This window comes from Embiotoca jacksoni, unplaced genomic scaffold, assembly GCF_022577435.1.
Source record: "Embiotoca jacksoni isolate LCO1_2020_lvr unplaced genomic scaffold, fEmbJac1.0.p SCAF_27, whole genome shotgun sequence".
Lineage (NCBI taxonomy): Eukaryota > Metazoa > Chordata > Actinopteri > Embiotocidae > Embiotoca > Embiotoca jacksoni.
The window spans coordinates 912,594-930,771 of NW_027185378.1; the positions used below are offsets into that span (position 1 = coordinate 912,594).

The window sequence follows — 18,178 nt, forward strand, 5'->3', positions numbered from 1 at the left end:
CTGTTTATTCAACTGATGAAGCACAGGTGTGTCAGATTTCATCCTGCCCACGTGCCTCCTCGGGAAGACAAACAAAGTGGTATTAAACACGATTTGATTGATAATGTAAAGATTTAAATGATGCACACAGACAGATATTAGATTTATTGTCTGAGGTTTTATTAAAGAATGACAGTTGTGTTGTTTTATATGTAGGACAGGCCAGGGATGTTTGTAACACCTTAAATATATCTAATTAGAAACCAGCTGGAGTCATCACACATAATCAAATGCATTGTCTTCCTTCTTACAAAAAATTAGCCACATTTGAAACTTGCAGAGAAAATTTAAAACAAAACTGACTTTTTTTAAATGTGAAAATTCATCTTCTTTTTTTTTTTATCTGATGTATTTTTGGGGATTCTGTCCTGAGACCAAATATCTAAAAATCCAAACAAGACTCATGCTTTTTTAAGCTAAAAAAAATAAATGTCTAACAAAGCAGTCAGGCTGCTCACAGGAGGTAAAAACATGGCTGCTGATACAGGGATGGTTATAACGTCATTGTTAAAATACATTTCAGTTTAGATTCATTTATATTTAAAAAAACCTAAAGACCTACACAAACTGAATTAATTTCTAAATGAATGAAAATCAGTTGTCAATATTTTTCATGCCCCAATATCATTGTGATATCAATTTCAAGGTATTTGATCAGAAATATCGGCTCAGTGATATTTGATTTTATCCAACCGTGACTTTAACATAAATGATGGATAATGACTTTCATTTTGAGTATTTGATTGATTGATTATGAATATTTGCCATATTCTAGTTACGGACGTCCCTGTAACCTGAAACGTTTGTAACAGTAGAATGACAGAATTTAAATCAATTTTATTACCTGAATTATGTCATAAAACCACTTGAATACATTGTTTCAGTTTTTGACACGTTGAAGTTTGTAACACAGCGAATTAGCTGATTTAAACGGTTGTTGATTTATTTAAAAAGTGTTTCAGCTGCAGTCTCTCCGACTATTAGATCTGGTACAAAAAGAATTCACTCAAGTTGGATCTCCTGCAGAGCTCTGATTGGTCGGCCTCTGGTATGATGTCACAGGAGCACCTGCTGCAGGAAGTTCACCTGGTGGTTTGCCTCATGTCAGGTTTGTGCTGTAGGTATTTTTCCTTTTTCTTTATGTTTTATCAATCGATCAATCAGACTTTATGTGTATAGCACTTTTCAAAACAAAACACGCTTCGTGTTGGCTTCATGTTAAATTTCACCTTTTATTTATGGAGGCTGCAGTGTGATTGATTTAAAGCACAAAGACTAAATGGAAATAATGTGTCCAAATGCTTTCCACTTTAATATTTAAAATGTGAGGTCCGTTCTCCTCCAGCTCCACTCTCTCCCACTCTGCTCATGATATTTGGCCCACACGGCTCAGTTTAATCTCCAAATCACATTAAGTCTGTTTTGCTCCATTTTCAGCAGTCAGTTGATTTCCATTTCCAACAAAACTTGCTGCTGCACTTCAAACTCCTCTAATTTCCACCATATTTCATGCAGTTATGAAATAATGTTCGAGACGATCAGAAATCACAGTCTGCATGTTGAAGGCATAAAAGTTGGCAGGAGGAGCAGCGGACATGTCAATCACAGCAGGAGTCAGTCATCATCCCATCACATCTGATTAATGACAGTTTTTTACAGTCACAACTGGACATCTGAAACAAATTACACAAAATGATTAACAGCAGGACAATTCATCAAAGTGATGGACAGCTGCTTTATATTTATCAACACTTTTGATCTATTTTCTAAAGTTCTTCATTAACTGTTACATTGTTTGCAGGTCAATTTTAAAAGCATGAAGGATAATGAGATTTTGTTTGATTTTGTGCTTAAAATTAAAGATGAAAATGTATCGATAAATGTTAAAATCTGTAGTTCTAAATATAAACAAAAGGTTTTAATCATTATGTCTGCAGTTGTTTATGTTGAAATAATACTAAAAGTACTAAATAATAACTTGTTTTGCAGATGAAAGTAGCTAAATGTGGTACAAAGCATATTTTCTCTGAGATTAATGCATTTTGTACTGATGAATGAATTCAATAAACTATACGTTGTTCTGCAAGTTCCAGCAAATTATATTTAGACGTTTAATAAAGTTATTAGTTTAAAAAAGTAACTTATTTTTAAAATCTTCAGAGAACATGCTGCACAGCTGTGATTGATATTTAGAAATAATAAGATTTCCTTAGTTAAAAACCTCCAGTGAGATTCAGGTTGTCGGGATCACCACCATCAGCAGCAGCAGTTACAGCAACTGACCTGTTTATTGATGACTGAGCAACATCTGGAAACATCAGCAGTTCCTCCTGAGTGATTGACAGGTGACATCATGACATGTCACTTTAAATATTTCTCTGTAAACTGCAGAGGTTTTAAAAACAAATTAAAAGGAGTTTAACTTTATTCCTGAAGCTTCTCTTCACTGTTCAGCTTGTTTTTAATTCTCAAATTTAAAACTGATGAATTTCTGTTGATGTCAGACATATTTGGAGGTAATTTAACGAGTTTCCTCTTAAATAAAAAGAATTATGAATTTTCCAATTGAAACTCTATGGACACAGAGGAGTTTATTTCTCTTTTAAACCTCCTGCAGTAGAAACATCTCCACACACTTGTGATGTCCGGTGCGCATCGTGATGAACGGACAGCGGTGCAGCTTCCTGCTTGTTGCTCGGACATTTCCTTCAGTCATCTGAGGACAGCCCGTCTTCTCTGTAGGTTTTTTTTTTTTTCTTCTTCTTCTCCTGATGCAGAGAGAGGCGGGCCGGGCCGGGCCAGGCTCGGCTCATATGGCTTCATGTGATCCTGCAGGGAGGTGTTTCACTCAAAAAAAAAAGAAGAGCTTTCCAACATCCAGCCTGCAGCATTTGGGAGCTGGTCGTCCCGCGCGGAGCTCGTTGTGTCCGGACGGTGACGAGCTGCAGCTCGGATCATGGGAGACGCTCAGTCTGCGCAACGGGACGGCAGGAAGGATGCGGCGGCCGAGGAGGATGAGGAGGAGGAAGAGAGGGGAGGAAGAGTGGAGGATTTTCAAACTCAGCAGAATACCGACGACAAGGTACTGCTTATTTTACTCATTATTTAATGGATGAATTGCATAAATTCCTCTTTTTTATTTAAGCTGCAGTAATTTATCCTCTTTAAAAATCTTCATCACAGATAAAGTGTTGTGTTATAAAAATGTGTCCAGGAGGTTGTTGAGCTGTGGGAATGCAGATTGTGCTCGCGGGCAGGGGGCTGCAGCTGCCAACACATCCATTAAAGTCCTGCTGGCAGTGAATGCATCAGCCTCCCTGCAGCACAGACACTGGATATTCATTTAAATCATTGAATATATTCTTTGATTTTTCAGCTTTGTCGTAGGAAGGAAACATTAATCAGTCAGGTACAGAATAAACAACAAAGAAGTTGTCTGGACGTCCCCCCCCCCCCCCCCCCCCCCCCCCCGAACATTTATTTTTGACGGGCTTGCACCTCCGAGGACCCGTCCTCGCTGCTTTTTTCATGTTGCAGTGGTTTTTAGATGGAAAAAGATGCAGCACGGAGGAATAACAAGCTCTCGGTCTCAGGAAGCCGAGTGAAACTCAGGGGAGAGATGGAGTTCCTCCTCTGCTGCACTCAGCTGGAGGAAGCATTGATTATCTGTGTGGAGTATCATGCCTGTCAGCTGAACATGAAGTCCCTGAGACGAGTCATTAATGCTTTATATTCCACATAAGTTGATGATTTAATGATGGAATGATGATTATGAGCTATAGAGGTGGTGAGGATAAAAAAAAAAAAATCAAGTTGGCTTCACTTTAAATTCAAAAATCAGGCTTTTTTTGAATGGACTTCTGTTTGCAAAACTGTTTCATAAACCAGAAAAGTTCATTGAATTTTCTAAGACGCTTCACATTCAGATAAAGAGAAGTTTGTCCACTTTAATCTTTTAAACATTTATTTATGGTCCTTTTTTATTTTCATATTCCCAGAGATAAATCCAGATTCACTCAAATAAATCATCTTTTATTTTTTCCTTAAAACTGTCTTCATTATCTCACGTTTAAAAATCGAATGTTAAACCTCTGCGAGTCTTTCCTGAGTTTTTAAAACCTCAGCAGGAAACTGATATCATATTAATGAGCAATAGATCCCTGACAGATTTTTGTCGAGCTGTATATTAAGTTTGTGGATGGACTTCCTGTTTCTAAAACCCCGTTCAGATGTTTCTCAATAATCTGGGTCACGGATTTCCGGCCGGAACAATTGGGACTGTTGAGCATCTCTGCGGAGGACTTTGGAGCCGCGGTTAATCACACATTGAAATCCTCACCAGCCAAGCTGGTTAAATGTTTTTTTTTAGATATGAGAGAACGGAATCTACTGTGTTAAACTGATTTATTTTGTTATTTTAGTTTTTATAAAAAGTTAGACTGGAGATTTGAGTTTGTTTTTCTGGTTTCAGGTGCTCAGGAACAACGGGCAGATCTCTGAGGTCAACGGGAAGGCGGACGGATCGACAGCCACGTTCAATGGTCACTGTGACGATGAGGAGGCTGCAGAGGGTGAGAGCTCATGCCTCCTATTGAATCAGTCACAGTTTCATTCAGTGTTTCAATAGTTGTTTTTTCTCTGCTTCAGCGATCCTTTCTCTGTCAGACACAGAAGAGCTGCTGAAAGAGGAAACCCGTTCAGAACATGTTGACATGAATGAGAGGAACCTGCCTGATGAAGATGAAGATGATGAAGAGGTGGCTGAGGAAATGATCCAACTGGAGGCGAAGCAGAACGAGCTCAACGAGAGCTTCAGGAGGTTTTTCAGCAACATCGGGTTGAAGCTGACGGTGAAGAGCGGCTCCGCAGAGAGAGTGGAGATGGCGGCACAGGTCCCCGACAGTGACGTGGACAGACCGGAGGACACGGAGGATACCGCGGGACAGAGCTTGTCTCCGCATGAGTCCGATGAGAACGAGTCCATGGTAGCTCCTACGCTGACCGACGTCACGTTGGAGGAGAAAACCACGGAGAGCAAAGAGGAGTCGGATCTGGCAGGAACGAGCTCACCTGTGAGTGACGACGCCCAGCAGGAGACAACACCTGAAGAGGAGGAGACGCCACATCCGACATCTTCATCCGGGCCTGATGAGGAGGTGCTCGCGTCTCCATTCAAAAGGTTTTTCACATCAGGGATCTTCTCCGGTCTGAGGAAGAAAAAGAAGTCAGCAGACTTCGGGACGGCTGAGAAGGAGCTGGTGGACATAGGGAAGGAGATGAGGGAGCAACCGGACCGACGGCAAGACGAAGAAGTCGCTGCAGCTCAGACAGAACCTGAAGAGGAGATCCAGACTGAAGCAGATGCAGCTAAACCTCCTCCCAAGGATCCATCGGACATCGTCATGAATGAGCCGGAAGTTCTGAGCTCTCAGGAAAAAGTCCAAGCGAGTCCCTTGAAACGTCTCCTGTCTGCATCCAGCTTAAAGAAACCCTCCAAGAAGCAGACAGGCAGGAAGTCCAGTGACGCCAAGCTGTCGGACTCCGGAGAACAAGTGTCCGATCAGCTGCTGTCGACTGCTGAGTCGGCAGAAAGTCCCGCAGTGGCGGCGCCGGAGGATGACGGGGCGTGGGCCTCCTTCAAGAAACTTATGACCCCGAAAAAGCGCAGGAAGACGTCCTCGCTGAGCCACGAAGACGCCGTAGGTCCAGCAGAGGAGACCAAATCGGGTGAAGGAGAGCAGATCTCAGATCAGAGCATGGAGGAGGGGAAGAAGAGGAAGGACTCGTCGGTGTCCTGGGAGGCCGTTTTATGTGGCTCTGGAAAGAGAAGAAGCCGCAAAACATCCGACTCCGAGGAGGAGAATCAAGACTGCAGACCGAAACAGGAGGAAGAATCACCGCTGGAAAGTTATGACGAGATCCGAGCTTCCACCCCCAAACAGGCCGACAGTCCTGCAGAGGGTGACGGAGGGTCCACGTGGAAGTCCTTTAAAAAACTTGTCACCCCGAAAAGGAAAGCTAAAGACGAGGATGAAGGCCGAGACAACGTGCAGTCGGACAACGAAGGCGCTCACGATGAGTCCTCCTTCTCTCTGAAGAAACTCCTGCCGGGGAGAAAAAAGAGGAAGTCGGCTGAGAAACAGGACGAGATGTCGTCTGATGAAGCTGAGAAGGAGGCGGCTTCAGATGATGAAGACTCCGAGACGCCGGCTGTGGTTCCGCTGTCCGAGTTCGATGCAGCTGAGACGGACGTTCTCATACAGACACAGGCAGAGATGGAAAGTTATGGAGAAGAAGAGGAACACGTTCAACAGGAGCTGCAGGATGACTCGAAGCAAACCGAGGCGAAGCCGGTCCAAAACAAAGAGGAAGCAGCTCCGACTCCTGCTGCAGAAGAAGAACCAGATGAGCCGTCAGAGTTATCGAGCAAACACCAGCAGCTCAGCGACATCCCAGAGGAGGGTGTGATCACAGAAACCATGGCGACGCCGGCCGCCGAGGAGGCGGTGCGAGACGACACCATCGCAGACGACCTGATGGCGATCACGTCGGAGGCCATCACCGCTCCAGAGCTGGCGGACGTCACCCTGGCAGACGAGACAGAGATGATCTCCGCGGTGTCCCAGTTATCGGAGTCCTCGAAGACATCTGGCGACACCACGCCAATCCCGGCGGAGGACGATGGCAGGGAAACGGAGTCCGTCCTGCAGCAGGTCGCTGAAGTCATTTCCTCGAGTCCGGACGACGTCCCGGTGTGTCCGGACCAGCCGAGCACCGACATCTGTTTGAACCAGCATCCGACATCTGGAGAACAGATAGATCTTCTGCAAACACAGAGAAGCTTCGAGACACCCGCCACAAACACTGAGGAAGAGGAGGAGCGTGCAGCAACAGTCCAGACAGACAACATGTCCGATGAAGCCGCTGAGTCTGAGGGTCCCACCGAGGAGTTTGACACGGCTGGTACCGCTGTGGACGAAGACTCTGAGCTAAGCATCTCACTGTTAGAAGACTTAGAAACTACAGACGAGAGCAAACATCTGGTGAGAGGTTCATCTGAGGTGAAGGAAGTCGTGACTGTAAAGACTTTACCTGAAGGTGAAGAAGATCGTGTGGAAAATGAAGCCTCGGAAACAGACTTTAAAGACTCAGCAGCAGAAGAAGAAAGTCGGGATGTGAAACAGGAAGTCCAAATCCTGACAGAAATAGAAGAGAACATACAAAATGTCTCTGAGGATCGATCACCTGTCAGGGTGGACGAGACTGGTGGTGTTCAATTGCTGGAAGAGGAAGAACCAGAGGACGCTCCAGCAGCAGAAAGAGTCACAGAAGAACCCGAAGAGACGGCAGAACATCTGTCCGAAGAAACCGCTGAGCCACAAACTCATATCGGAGCTGTACAAGCTGCCACGTCGGATTCAGAGAGGCCTGCTGAGGAAACGGCAGCTCACGTTGAGGATGCATCCAAACCAGAACATGTTCCAGAACCAGCAGCTGCACAAGCTGCACCGTCAGAGGGAGGTGGTGGTCCAACACTAGAGAAAGAAATATCAGAAGATGTTCCACCTGTAGAAAGAGTCACCGATGAACCAGAAGAGACAACAGAAGCTACAAAAGTCTTACAAGCTGTACAAGCTGCCACATTGGAGTCAGAGGAGGGTGGTCCTCAGTTATTTCAAAAGGAAGAGACATCAAAGGATGTTCGACCTGTTGCAGATAAACCTGAAGAGGAAACAGCAGCTCTCACTGAGGCTAAGCCACTGGATGCCTCTGAGATGGTTCCAGAACCAGTAGCTGCACAAACCACCACATCAGAGGCAGGTAGTCCTCAATTACCTGCAGAAACGGTTAGCGATGAACCTGAAGAGACGGCAAAACATCTGTCTGAAGGAACCGCTGAGCCAGAAAACAAAGAGACACAAATTCAGACTGCAGAAATAAACCAGACTGAAGTTACACAAGTTTTAGAAGCTGCCTCATTAGTCCCAGAGGAGGGTGGTCCTCTTATATCAGAGGATGTTCCAGCTGCAGTAGAAACAGTTAGAGATGAACCCAACAAGGCAGCTGATGTCAGTGCTGAATCAGAAGAACCACCACTAGTAGAACCAGGACCACCAGCGGAACCAGGACCACCAGAGGCAGGGAGTCCTCAATTAGTTCAAAAGGAAGACATATCAGAGGATGCTCCAGCAGCAGAGGACACAGCAGCTCTAACTGAAGTTAATGTTAAGCTGGTGGATGCCTCCAAAGCAGAAACTGTTCCAGAACCAGAAGCTGCACAAACCAGCACATCAGAGTCAGAGGATGGTGGACGTCAGTTACTTCAAAAGCAAGAAATGTTAGAGGATGTTAAACCTGCAGAAACAATGAGAAATGAACCTGAAGAGACGGCAGAACATCTGTCTGAAGGAATCACTGAACCAGAGAACAAAGAGACACAAATTCACATCGACCAGACTGAAGTTCTAGAAGTTTTCGAAGCTGTACGAGCTGCCATGTTAGATTCAGAAGATGATGGAGGTCCAACACAAGAAAAAAAAATATCAGAGGATGTTCCAGCAGCAGATAAACCTGAAGAGATGACAGAACATCTGTCTGAGCCAGAAAACAAAGAGACACAAATTCACGTCGACCAGACTGAAGTTCTAGAAGTTTTAGAAGCTGTACGAGCTGCCATGTCAGATTCAGAGGAAGATGGAGGTCCAACACTAGAAAAAAATATATCAGAGGATGTTCCAGCAGCAGATAAACCTGAAGAGATGACAGAACATCTGTCTGAGCCTGAAAACAAAGAGACACAAATTCACGCCGACCAGACTGAAGTTCTAGAAGTTTTCGAAGCTGTACGAGCTGCCATGTTAGATTCAGAAGATGATGGAGGTCCAACACAAGAAAAAAAAATATCAGAGGATGTTCCAGCAGCAGATAAACCTGAAGAGATGACAGAACATCTGTCTGAGCCAGAAAACAAAGAGACACAAATTCACGTCGACCAGACTGAAGTTTTAGAAGCTGTACGAGCTGCCATGTCAGATTCAGAGGAAGATGGAGGTCCAACACTAGAAAAAAATATATCAGAGGATATTCCAGCAGCAGATAAACCTGAAAAGATGACAGAACATCTGTCTGAGCCTGAAAACAAAGAGACACAAATTCACGTCGACCAGACTGAAGTTCTAGAAGTTTTAGAAGCTGTACGAGCTGCCATGTTAGATTCAGAGGAAGATGGAGGTCCAACACTAGAAAAAGAAATGTTAGAGGATGTTCCAGCAGCAGAGGAAACAGCAGCTCTTACTGAGGTTCATGTCGAGCCACAGGATTCTTCCAAACCAGAACATCTTCAAGAAGCTGCCCTGTTAGTCCCAGAGGAGGGTGGTCCTCTAATATCAGAGGATGTTCCAGCTGCAGTGGAAACAGTTATAGATGAACCCAACCAGGCAGCTGAAGATACTGTTGAGTCAGAAGAACCACCACGAGGGGAACCAGGACCACCAGTGGAACCAGAAGAGTCACAAGATGCTGTAACAGAAACTGCTGCTGAAGGTGCACAAAGTGTGGAGAAAGAAGATGTTCCACCTCCAGCTCCTGTTACAGAGGAAACTGAGAGTGCAGCTGTGGCACAGCTGGATGAAGCTTCAGAGACAAACGGAGATCAGAGCATCCAGCCAGATGTTCATGAAGACACCATCACTGAGGCTGCAGATGTTGCTGTACTGCAGACAGTACCAGCAGTCCACTTCCCCTCTGTTCAGCAGGAAGCAGGTCGGGTTCAGGTCCTAGAACAGTTCGTGTTCTCTGAAGGAACCACAGCGCCGAATGAGGAGAGCGCTGAAGTGTCAGATGAGCCGACACTTGAAGTTCATCTCTGCTCTGTGCAGGTGAGCATGGAGGGAGAACACGCAGGAGAACTGACCGCTGCTGAGATGAAGGCCGCTGCCGTCCAGCACGCCGTGGTGATGCAGGTCATCACGTGTAATCTGAAGGATGTTCCAGACGCGATACCAGCAGTTCTGATCCAGAAAACATCTGAAACACAGGAACCTCTGATGCACAGGGTGGCGAGTGGAACGGAGGTTAAAGAGATAGTGGAGATGGCAGCAGCGTTAGTGGAGGACAATGTGAAGGAGACGGCAGAGGAGGGCAGGGTGGTTCTGACCATGCACGTCCCATCAGTCCAGCTGGAGGAGAGTCACAGGATCCAAGTGCAGGTGGTGGACATCGAAATCAGATCGGCCGAGAACATCGTGGACGCGGTGATGGAGGTCGGAGTCACAAACGACAAAGGAGTCCTGCAGGTTTGTCACGAAACCATCGACCCAGTAGAAAACCTCTCCACCACTCCTCAAAACGAAGAGGAGGTGATTCACGAGAAGGTCACAATCCAGGAAGTCCTTCAGCAGGTGAAGGAGAACGTACCAGAGACAGTACCTGAAGACGAGGTGCTTCACGAGAAGGACGAGGTCACTGTTCAGGAAGTTCAGGTGAAGGAGAATGTACCAGAGACGGTACCTGAAGAGGAGGTGCTTCATAAGAAGGACAAGGTCACTGTTCAAGAAGTTCAGGTGAAGGAGAAAGTACCAGAGATGGTACCTGAAGAGGAGGTCATCACAGCGATGGAGAGGGAGGAACCAAATGAAGTGACGAAGGAGCCTGTTGTTATGCCAACCGAACACAGAGAGTCTGAGGATCACAGAGGAACACCTAAGAGTCCAGGAGGTCCAGAGGCCTCCATCCAGGAGGAGGAGGAGGAAACTCCAGCTGCCATGGAAACCCAAATCACTGTGAAGTCCGTCAGTGAAGCACAGACACTCCAGACGGCTCCCCCGAGGAACTCTTCATCTGTCGTCCCACTGAACTCTGGAACCATCTCGTCTGTCGGGAACGTGGAGTCTCCCGCCAGCCTGTCTTTAGAGTTCAAACTCAACATACAGTTTGGTCAAGCCAAGATACCGTCATCCCCTCCTCCTCCTGTGGAGAGACCCGGACCTGTGAGACAGACCGAGGTTTCCGAGATCGGAGTTCAGGCAACAGAAAACACAGAAGCAGCTGAAAGATGTGTGATCACACATCAGCCAGTGCTGATGGAAATCGGAGTCCAAGCAGTGGAAAGAAAGGAAGAAGTCAAATTTGAAGAGAGGGGATCTGCAGCAGAGACAGTAGAAACAGGAAAAACAGAAGAAGTCAAATCTGCAGAGAGAGGAACGCTGGCTGTCCGAGCAACACAGAGAGTAGAAAGAGTTGAAGCAGAAGAAGTCAGACCTGCAGAAAGAGCTGCTGCAGATGTCCAGGCAGTAGAAATAATAAAAGAAGTCCAATCTGCAGAGAGAGGAACTCCACCTGTCCAGGCAACACAGACAGTAGAAACAGTAGAAACGGAAAAAGAAGTCAATCCTGCAGAGAGAGTAGCTGCAACTGTCCAGGCAGCAGAGACGGTAGAACAAGTAGAAGCGGAAGAAGTTAGACCTACAGAGAGAGGAACTGCTGCCGTGCAGCCAGCAGAGACAGGACAAGCAGTAGAGACAATAAAAACGGTTGAAGTCAAACCTGCAGAGACAGTAGAAACAGTAGAAGAAGTCAGATTGGCAGAGAGAGTGACTGCAACTGTTAAGGCAGTCGAGACAGTGGAGACAGTAGAAAAAGTAGAAGCAACTGCAACTGTTAAGGCAGTCGAGACAGTAGAGACAGTAGAAAAAGTAGAAGCAACTGCAACTGTCCAGATGGCAGAGACGGTAGAAGAAGAAGTCAGACCTGCAGAGATAGAGACCCCGACTGTCCAGGCAGTAGAAACAATCAGAGCTGCAGAGAGAGAAACTCCACCTGTCCGGACAGTAGAGGCAGCAGAGACAGTAGAGACAATGGACACAGTTGAGACAGTAGAATCAGAGAGAACGGAGGTGTCCCTGAGCCAGCTGCTCTCTGAAGACGCTGTTAAAGCCTCAGACGAGGAACCAGAGCAGGATGTGTGGCTGGACGCTGAGGAAGACATTCAGACTCCGGAGAAAGACGTTCAGACTCGGGAGGAAGATGCTCAGATTCGGGATGAAGACGCTCAGACTCAGCAGGAAGACGCTCAGACTCAGCAGGAAGACGCTCAGACTCAGGAGGAAGACGCTCAGACTCAGGAGGAAGACGCTCAGACTCAGGAGGAAGCAGCAGCGGAGGAGGAGGAGGAGCCTCAGGCGAAGAGTAAGGAAGAGGAAGCAGCTGAAGAGGAGGAGGATGAAGAGGGTCCGGCAGAAGCTGCAGGAACATGTGAGGTGGACAGTGAAGGAGAAGACTTTGCGGTCGCACTGGAGCACCCGGAGCCTGTCATTATGATGGAGTGGGATTAACGCAGCTGGTAAGCCTCGTCTTCATCACCCTGCTCTTCATCACTGTCAGTGATCCTCTCAGACAAACTAACGTCTTGCTGCTTGTCTTTGTTCTCGTAGGTTGGACAATCCAAACGGAGAGCCATCAGAGCCTTTTATTTCTCACATGATGCTGAACCAAAAATATTTACCGCTCAAGCTAGTTTATGATTATTTTATCAATATTATGAAGAGTTTGATTGATGAGAGGCAACATAAACCATGTTACCTCCACCGGTAGTGTGATCGACCATGCTGTGGCCTCTCACTACATTTAATCAGCTGTCTGCCATGTATTGACTACTAATCACATCAAGTCTTCCCGATCACATCAAATACGATCCGATTTTTGTCTTTTATGGTTCAAAAAAGCTGCAAAAACATTTAAATTTAATTCAGAAGGAACATGAATTCATGACGGATGTAACCCAAGAACAGCACACATTCATACCTTTTTATATTTATATCAGTAAATGTAGATATTTCACGGCTTTCATGATGTTCACAAATCATTTTATCGTTCAGTACTTTTGATTTACTTCAAAACATGTTCATATAGGATCTAAAACAGGCTGACCTGAACAGACAGAGGTTATGTAATATCACAACCCTGTTTCTAAAGAAGTTAGGATGCTGTGTAAAATGTAAATAAAAACAATGTGATTATTTGAAAATCCTATAAACCCATATTTAATTGAAAATAGACCAAAGACAACATATCAAATGTTGAAGCTAAGAACTTTTATTGTTTTATGAAAAATACATGTTCATTTTGAATTTGATGACAGTAACGTTTCAAAAAGATTGAGACAGGGGCAAAAATTATCTGGAGAAGTTGTGTAAAACGGAGTCAATTCTGGAGTGGAAATGACTGCTTGGGCCCGTCGTCTGTGAACACAGCTTGTAGCTGCATCTACAACAAAGTGGTGATGCTGTATGTGCTCATTTTGAATTTGATGACAGCAACATGTTTCAAAAAAGTTGGGACAGGGTCATGTTTACCACTGCGTTGCATCACCTCTTCTTTAAACAACACTTTGTAAACATCTGGGAACTGAGGAGACCAGTTTCTGGAATTTTGAAAGTGAAATTTCCCATTCTTGCCTGATATAGGATTTCAGCTGCTCAACAGTTCAAGGTCTCCTTTATAATATTTTTAGTTTCACAATGCGCCAAATGTTTTCAATGAGTGACAGGTCTGGACTACAGGAGGCCAGTTTATCACCCCGACTCTTCTACTACGGAGCCATGCTGTTGAAATACGTGCAGAATGTGGTTTGGCGATGAACTGTGTTCACAGACAACGGTTTTTTGGGAGTGTTCCTGAGCCCATGCAGTGATTTCCACTACAGAATTGAATCTTTTTTACACAACTTTTCCAGTATTTTATTGACCCTGTCCCAACTTTTTGGAAACATGTTGCTGCCATCGAATTCAAAATGAACATATATTCTTTTATAAAACAATGACATTTCTCAATTCCTGCATTTGATTCGTTGTCTTTGGTGATTTTTTTTTTTTTTTTTTAAATTAAATATGGGCTTACATGATTTTCAAATAATCACATTCTGTTTTTAGACAGCGTTCCAACTTTTTTGGAAGCGGGGTTGTTATATTTTCTCTTGTACATAACTGCTTTAATGCTTAAACAGGCTTAACATATTTCTACAAAAATAAGAGCATGATGAGAGCATGGTGATATCTGACACAATATGTTTGATTTCAACTATCAATTTATGAAAAACATATTTAGAATTTATATAATCAGCAGCGCCTTAAAATGTTTTCCTGCAGCTCCGAGCTTAGTTTTATTAACAGCACATCGAGCTGCTTTTTATCAACCTAAGCTAACTTTTATGAACAATTACTGCTGATCTGATGTCGACTAATGACTAAATGCACCCGAGTTCCTTCTATTTATATATTTACCAATGTTTTATGAATAAAATCTTATTTTACGTGAATAAATTACTTCCTGTAAATTTGAATACGCTCCTGTGTTGCTTCTGCAGAATCAGAGTTAAGCTGATCTTTAACACGCAGACACTGAAACCTGAAGAACATGTCACATAAATACTTTATTTGCATCTTCTAATGACACAGTGCTCACAGTTGAAGTTTACGACTTGATGAATTTGGATTTCATTTCCTGCGTCAGTCGCATGAAGACGTGAGTCTCGGCTGTCACGCTCCAAAGAAGTCCGTTAAAATCTCAGTGAGATGCACCTATGTTTGTACATGATGTAAAATTGACATTAAGGACATAAATTCAGCAGCGATCAGGTCATCTGGAAACGTGCTTCTGATTTTCTTTTTAACGCAGTAAAATCCTGCAGCGCTGATCGGCAGCAGGTGAAGTGATTGAGGTGTTGAAATTCTTTCTGTAAAACATGAAGACATTCAAAACGATTGAGGATGCCTTCATGAGTTCAATGACCGAGTACCTTCTGACAGAGCAGCATCTTCCTTCATGCAGCTCCCAGTGAACTTCTAGAAGATCATTTTTGCAAGTTCAAACATAACCTGCGAGAAAAACATTTATACGTTTATTTATGACGCCGGCAGATCATAACGCTGCACAGAGACGCTGCGTGACCTCCTTTACCTCGATCGTAATGAGGATGACGATCATCCACTCCAACCGCAGGCTGTGCTTCTCGCTCAGGTGACTCCTCATCAGGTCCGTGAGCTGCGTGCAGTGTTCCAGCTTCTCGTTCACAACCTGGAACCATGTGATGTTTGATCAAAGATCAAAAACGTGTCTTGTGAGTCTGTAGCGCTGAATCCCGTCTCGGAGCGGCTGCACTCACGTTCACTCTGCGGTTGATGCTGAGGAACTGGCACGTCTTGTCGTAGAGCTTCTCCAGGTTCTCTCGGTCCCAGTAGAAGTCCGGCGTGAGGAGCAGGTCGGACCTCAGGTTTATACAGTGTCTGTTGCGGCAGCAGGGAAACACGCACGTTTAAATGCGGCTCATGTTCGGAGGACATGGAGCTGCAGCTGTGCAGATTTACCTCAACGCGAAAAGCTCTCCAATCTTCTGCATCACCTGTGCAGACGACAGCTTCACTCTTTGTCCAGACTTCAGCGTCTGCAGAGGGAGAATAGTGACTAGTGCCCACAAACAACCAATCACACACATTTAATTATTCATTATTCGTGGCTGCTTCCCATTCAGCGTCTTGGTTCACCTCTGGAATCGATTGAATGGACTCTACAAAGTTGTCCAACGCCACCTCCCATATCGCCAGCTTCACTGGAAGACAGAGACGGCGGTTGTGAGACGCTACTCCTTCACACGTTTACGATTCACACCTGAAGGTTTCTCACCTGACAAACACAGCGCGTTCGAAAACGCAAACTTCTCCAGGATGGCCTCGCGTTCCTCCATGTTGCAACTCAGGATGAAGTTACCTCGCTCCAGCTTCGTGTTGCCCCTGAAGAGGAAAACATTTCAGAGAGGTCTGGAGGAACGAACCCCAAAGTGCAGCTGCTCTTACTCTCCGACGGCGTAGTTGATCTCCTCGTTCTCCCAGTGGACCAGAGCCACCTCGTACGGCTGGATCTCGTGACGCTCCAGCTGCCTCAGCACGCTTTTCATCTGCAAACAACACAAGATGCACGTCGCACCGTTGAAGAGCCCCGTAGCAGGCGAAGAAATAAAGATCGTACTGTGGTAGTGACGTTTACCGTTTTCTCCTCTACGTTCCAGAACACCACCGAGCCCTCCCTGAAAGGTCGGAGCGAAAGTCGGTGAACAAAACTCTGAGCAGGGCCGTTACCAGGAGACTCTTTTTATTTCACGTCTCAGTGTGTCTGTGTTTGACGTAATCACAGGACAAGCTGTCAAGACTCAATAAAACACCTCTTATATGTAGAAAAGTTAGCATTTTACAAAACAAAAACGTGAATTACCAACTAAATAATGTGAGCCAAACGCCGATGACGCAGTTCTTTTTCTGAGGTTTGACATCCAGCCCCCGTCTACAAACCTGTTTCCGAAAAAGTTGGGACAAACTTACCAAAAAAGCAGAATACTTTACACAAGGGACAAGGCTGAAAACCAAAATTAAATGGTTCGTGATCTTCAGGAGGCACTGCATTAAAAAAATAAATACGGACACGAAACTGCAGTGGAAATCGCTGCATGGGCTCAGGAGCGCTTCTGAAAACCATCGTTTGTGTTACTGAGGTAAAGTGGAAAACTGTCCCGTGGTCTGACCGATCAAAATCTGAAATTATTTTTGAAAATCACGGACGCCGCGTCCTCGGGGCCAAGGAGGAGTGGGACCATCCAGCCAGTTGAAAAGTATTTAATAATCAACAATGCTGTTGAATACATTTTTAGCATCGGACAGCGCTCCTTGTTGGTACCTGAAGAAGAACATCAGGGCGTTGTCATCTGGTTTGGCAGCCATGTCTGTGCTGATCAACAGCACATTGGAGGCATCTGAAATGAAAGCATGACGGTCATTCAAGCGGCTGCAGACAGCACGGATCACGGGTGTACTCTTTACCTCTCGGCAGGTCGATCTCGTGGAAGCCGTGATTTGTCAGGTCGTGGCAGAGCGTCGGCAGGTGATACTGGTCCGCTGTAGCGAAGGCAATGCACTGCATCATATCCTGTAGAGACAAACAGCTGGATCAGCCTCTGGACCGGAACCTGACCCGTATCAGAGGGTGAAATCTCGACCGCAGGCTCCTTCACCTTGTCGTTCCTCAGCGACGGTTGATTGGCCCGGGAAGGTTGTTTCGTGCGTGGTCCTTTGGGAGCTCGTTTTCCCGCCACCGCTGCTGGTTTTATGCCAGGCTTTAACACTGACTTTACAATGCTGGACGTGTACAAACGCGTCTGTCCACAGTTAGTTAGGACCCCGGATACATTTAACAAAGTCTTGCGGGGACTTTTTAAAGCACATAAAGCAGGCAGAAGGTGTTGTTTATGCTCGTGCTGCTCCTGCTGCTCCTGGAGAGTGTTTAGACGAGAACAGATCCGGGGACCAGCGCGAGTCCAGGATCTGGACTCGTACTTGTGGGACAGGACGGACTGGGAGAGAGCGGCCGTGATTGGTCGGCTCTCTGCAGGCCGCTGAGCTCCCAGCCTGCACCACAAGGTCCGGAGGAGCATCTTCCACAGACAGCCGGACAGGTGAACAGGTGAGCTGCAACACAAGGACAGTGATGTCATTGAACGCGTCACCGTGTACAACATGGTGTTTATCACTGCAAGAGATACGGAGCTCTGAGAACCAGCCTGGGTCTGTAAAACAACTCCTTTATACTGCTAAAATTTCAAGTTGTATTTATTTAAACACAGAAACAGGAAGTAGAATTAGCACGACTGACCTTGACTACATTAGCTGGCAATGTCCTCAAGAGCAGTCCGGTTTAAACATATGGAATAAACAGAGGGGATGAGACCGGAAACGGTAACACGGGTGTGCACCTGCTCACCCTGTGTGGAGTACAGGACAACAGTCAGTGTGCAGATGACGTCAGCCGCCAGCTCACTTCCCCGTAAACAAAAGTTGGTCTTAAAGGAATCAACGTGTCAGAAAATGGCGGGAACGTGAAGAGTTCTGTTCAAAACAAACGGAGAACCTCACAGAACCGCATCACAATCTCCCCGACCTGGGGGAGGCGTGTGTGTGTGTGTTTGCTAATAAAGTTTTATTGTGCGCCGCTCGTTTCCTGTTTGAAATGACGTAATCTTAAAGGTGCAGTTCGAGCGGTTTTACCCGAGTCCGAGCAGAAGGTGGCGGTCATACGCGGATCATAGACATACGTGTCT

The 18,178-nt window shown here is 45.5% G+C and overlaps 2 protein-coding genes across 4 annotated transcripts; one reads left to right on the forward strand and one right to left on the reverse strand.

Annotated features, from left to right (window-relative positions):
* Positions 1 to 2,849: 2,849 nt before the first annotated feature.
* Positions 2,850 to 14,377, forward strand: akap12a (A kinase (PRKA) anchor protein 12a). Of its 2 annotated transcripts, none has more exons than XM_069160624.1 (4): positions 2,850 to 3,121; positions 4,511 to 4,610; positions 4,687 to 12,379; positions 12,471 to 14,377. In XM_069160624.1, the coding sequence occupies exons 1-3, from the start codon at positions 2,996 to 2,998 to the stop codon at positions 12,369 to 12,371; spliced, it is 7,911 nt and encodes a 2,636-aa protein (XP_069016725.1). In that variant the 5' UTR covers positions 2,850 to 2,995; the 3' UTR covers positions 12,372 to 12,379; positions 12,471 to 14,377. The 2 variants fall into 2 exon arrangements, with proteins under 2 accessions (XP_069016725.1, XP_069016726.1); XM_069160625.1 differs by having other exon boundaries at positions 4,705 to 12,379.
* A 71-nt stretch (positions 14,378 to 14,448) lies between these two features.
* Positions 14,449 to 18,150, reverse strand: rmnd1 (required for meiotic nuclear division 1 homolog). 2 transcript variants are annotated; one of them, XM_069160630.1, is made up of 12 exons: positions 17,842 to 18,150; positions 17,096 to 17,549; positions 16,905 to 17,010; positions 16,762 to 16,837; positions 16,078 to 16,117; positions 15,888 to 15,988; positions 15,718 to 15,824; positions 15,579 to 15,643; positions 15,402 to 15,478; positions 15,200 to 15,320; positions 14,995 to 15,111; positions 14,449 to 14,912 (listed from the first exon to the last, which is right to left on the reverse strand). In XM_069160630.1, the coding sequence occupies exons 2-12, from the start codon at positions 17,513 to 17,515 to the stop codon at positions 14,880 to 14,882; spliced, it is 1,263 nt and encodes a 420-aa protein (XP_069016731.1). In that variant the 5' UTR covers positions 17,516 to 17,549; positions 17,842 to 18,150; the 3' UTR covers positions 14,449 to 14,879. The 2 variants fall into 2 exon arrangements, with proteins under 2 accessions (XP_069016731.1, XP_069016730.1); XM_069160629.1 differs by having other exon boundaries at positions 17,734 to 18,150.
* Between the last annotated feature and the right edge of the window lie 28 nt (positions 18,151 to 18,178).

What these genes read in the sequence shown, in the direction of transcription:
- akap12a (XM_069160624.1), top strand. Translation starts at nt 2,996, where the DNA reads ATGGGAGACGCTCAGTCTGCGCAACGGGACGGCAGGAAGGATGCGGCG. An exon ending in AGCAGAATACCGACGACAAG is followed by an intron (nt 3,122 to 4,510) that starts GTACTGCTTATT and finishes TTCTGGTTTCAG; the next exon opens with GTGCTCAGGAACAACGGGCA. An exon ending in CGATGAGGAGGCTGCAGAGG is followed by an intron (nt 4,611 to 4,686) that starts GTGAGAGCTCAT and finishes TCTCTGCTTCAG; the next exon opens with CGATCCTTTCTCTGTCAGAC.
- rmnd1 (XM_069160630.1), bottom strand. Translation starts at nt 17,515, where the DNA reads ATGCTCCTCCGGACCTTGTGGTGCAGGCTGGGAGCTCAGCGGCCTGCA. An exon ending in ATCAACTACGCCGTCGGAGA is followed by an intron (nt 15,825 to 15,887) that starts GTAAGAGCAGCT and finishes TTTCCTCTTCAG; the next exon opens with GGGCAACACGAAGCTGGAGC. An exon ending in GGAGAGCTTTTCGCGTTGAG is followed by an intron (nt 15,321 to 15,401) that starts GTAAATCTGCAC and finishes CTGCCGCAACAG; the next exon opens with ACACTGTATAAACCTGAGGT.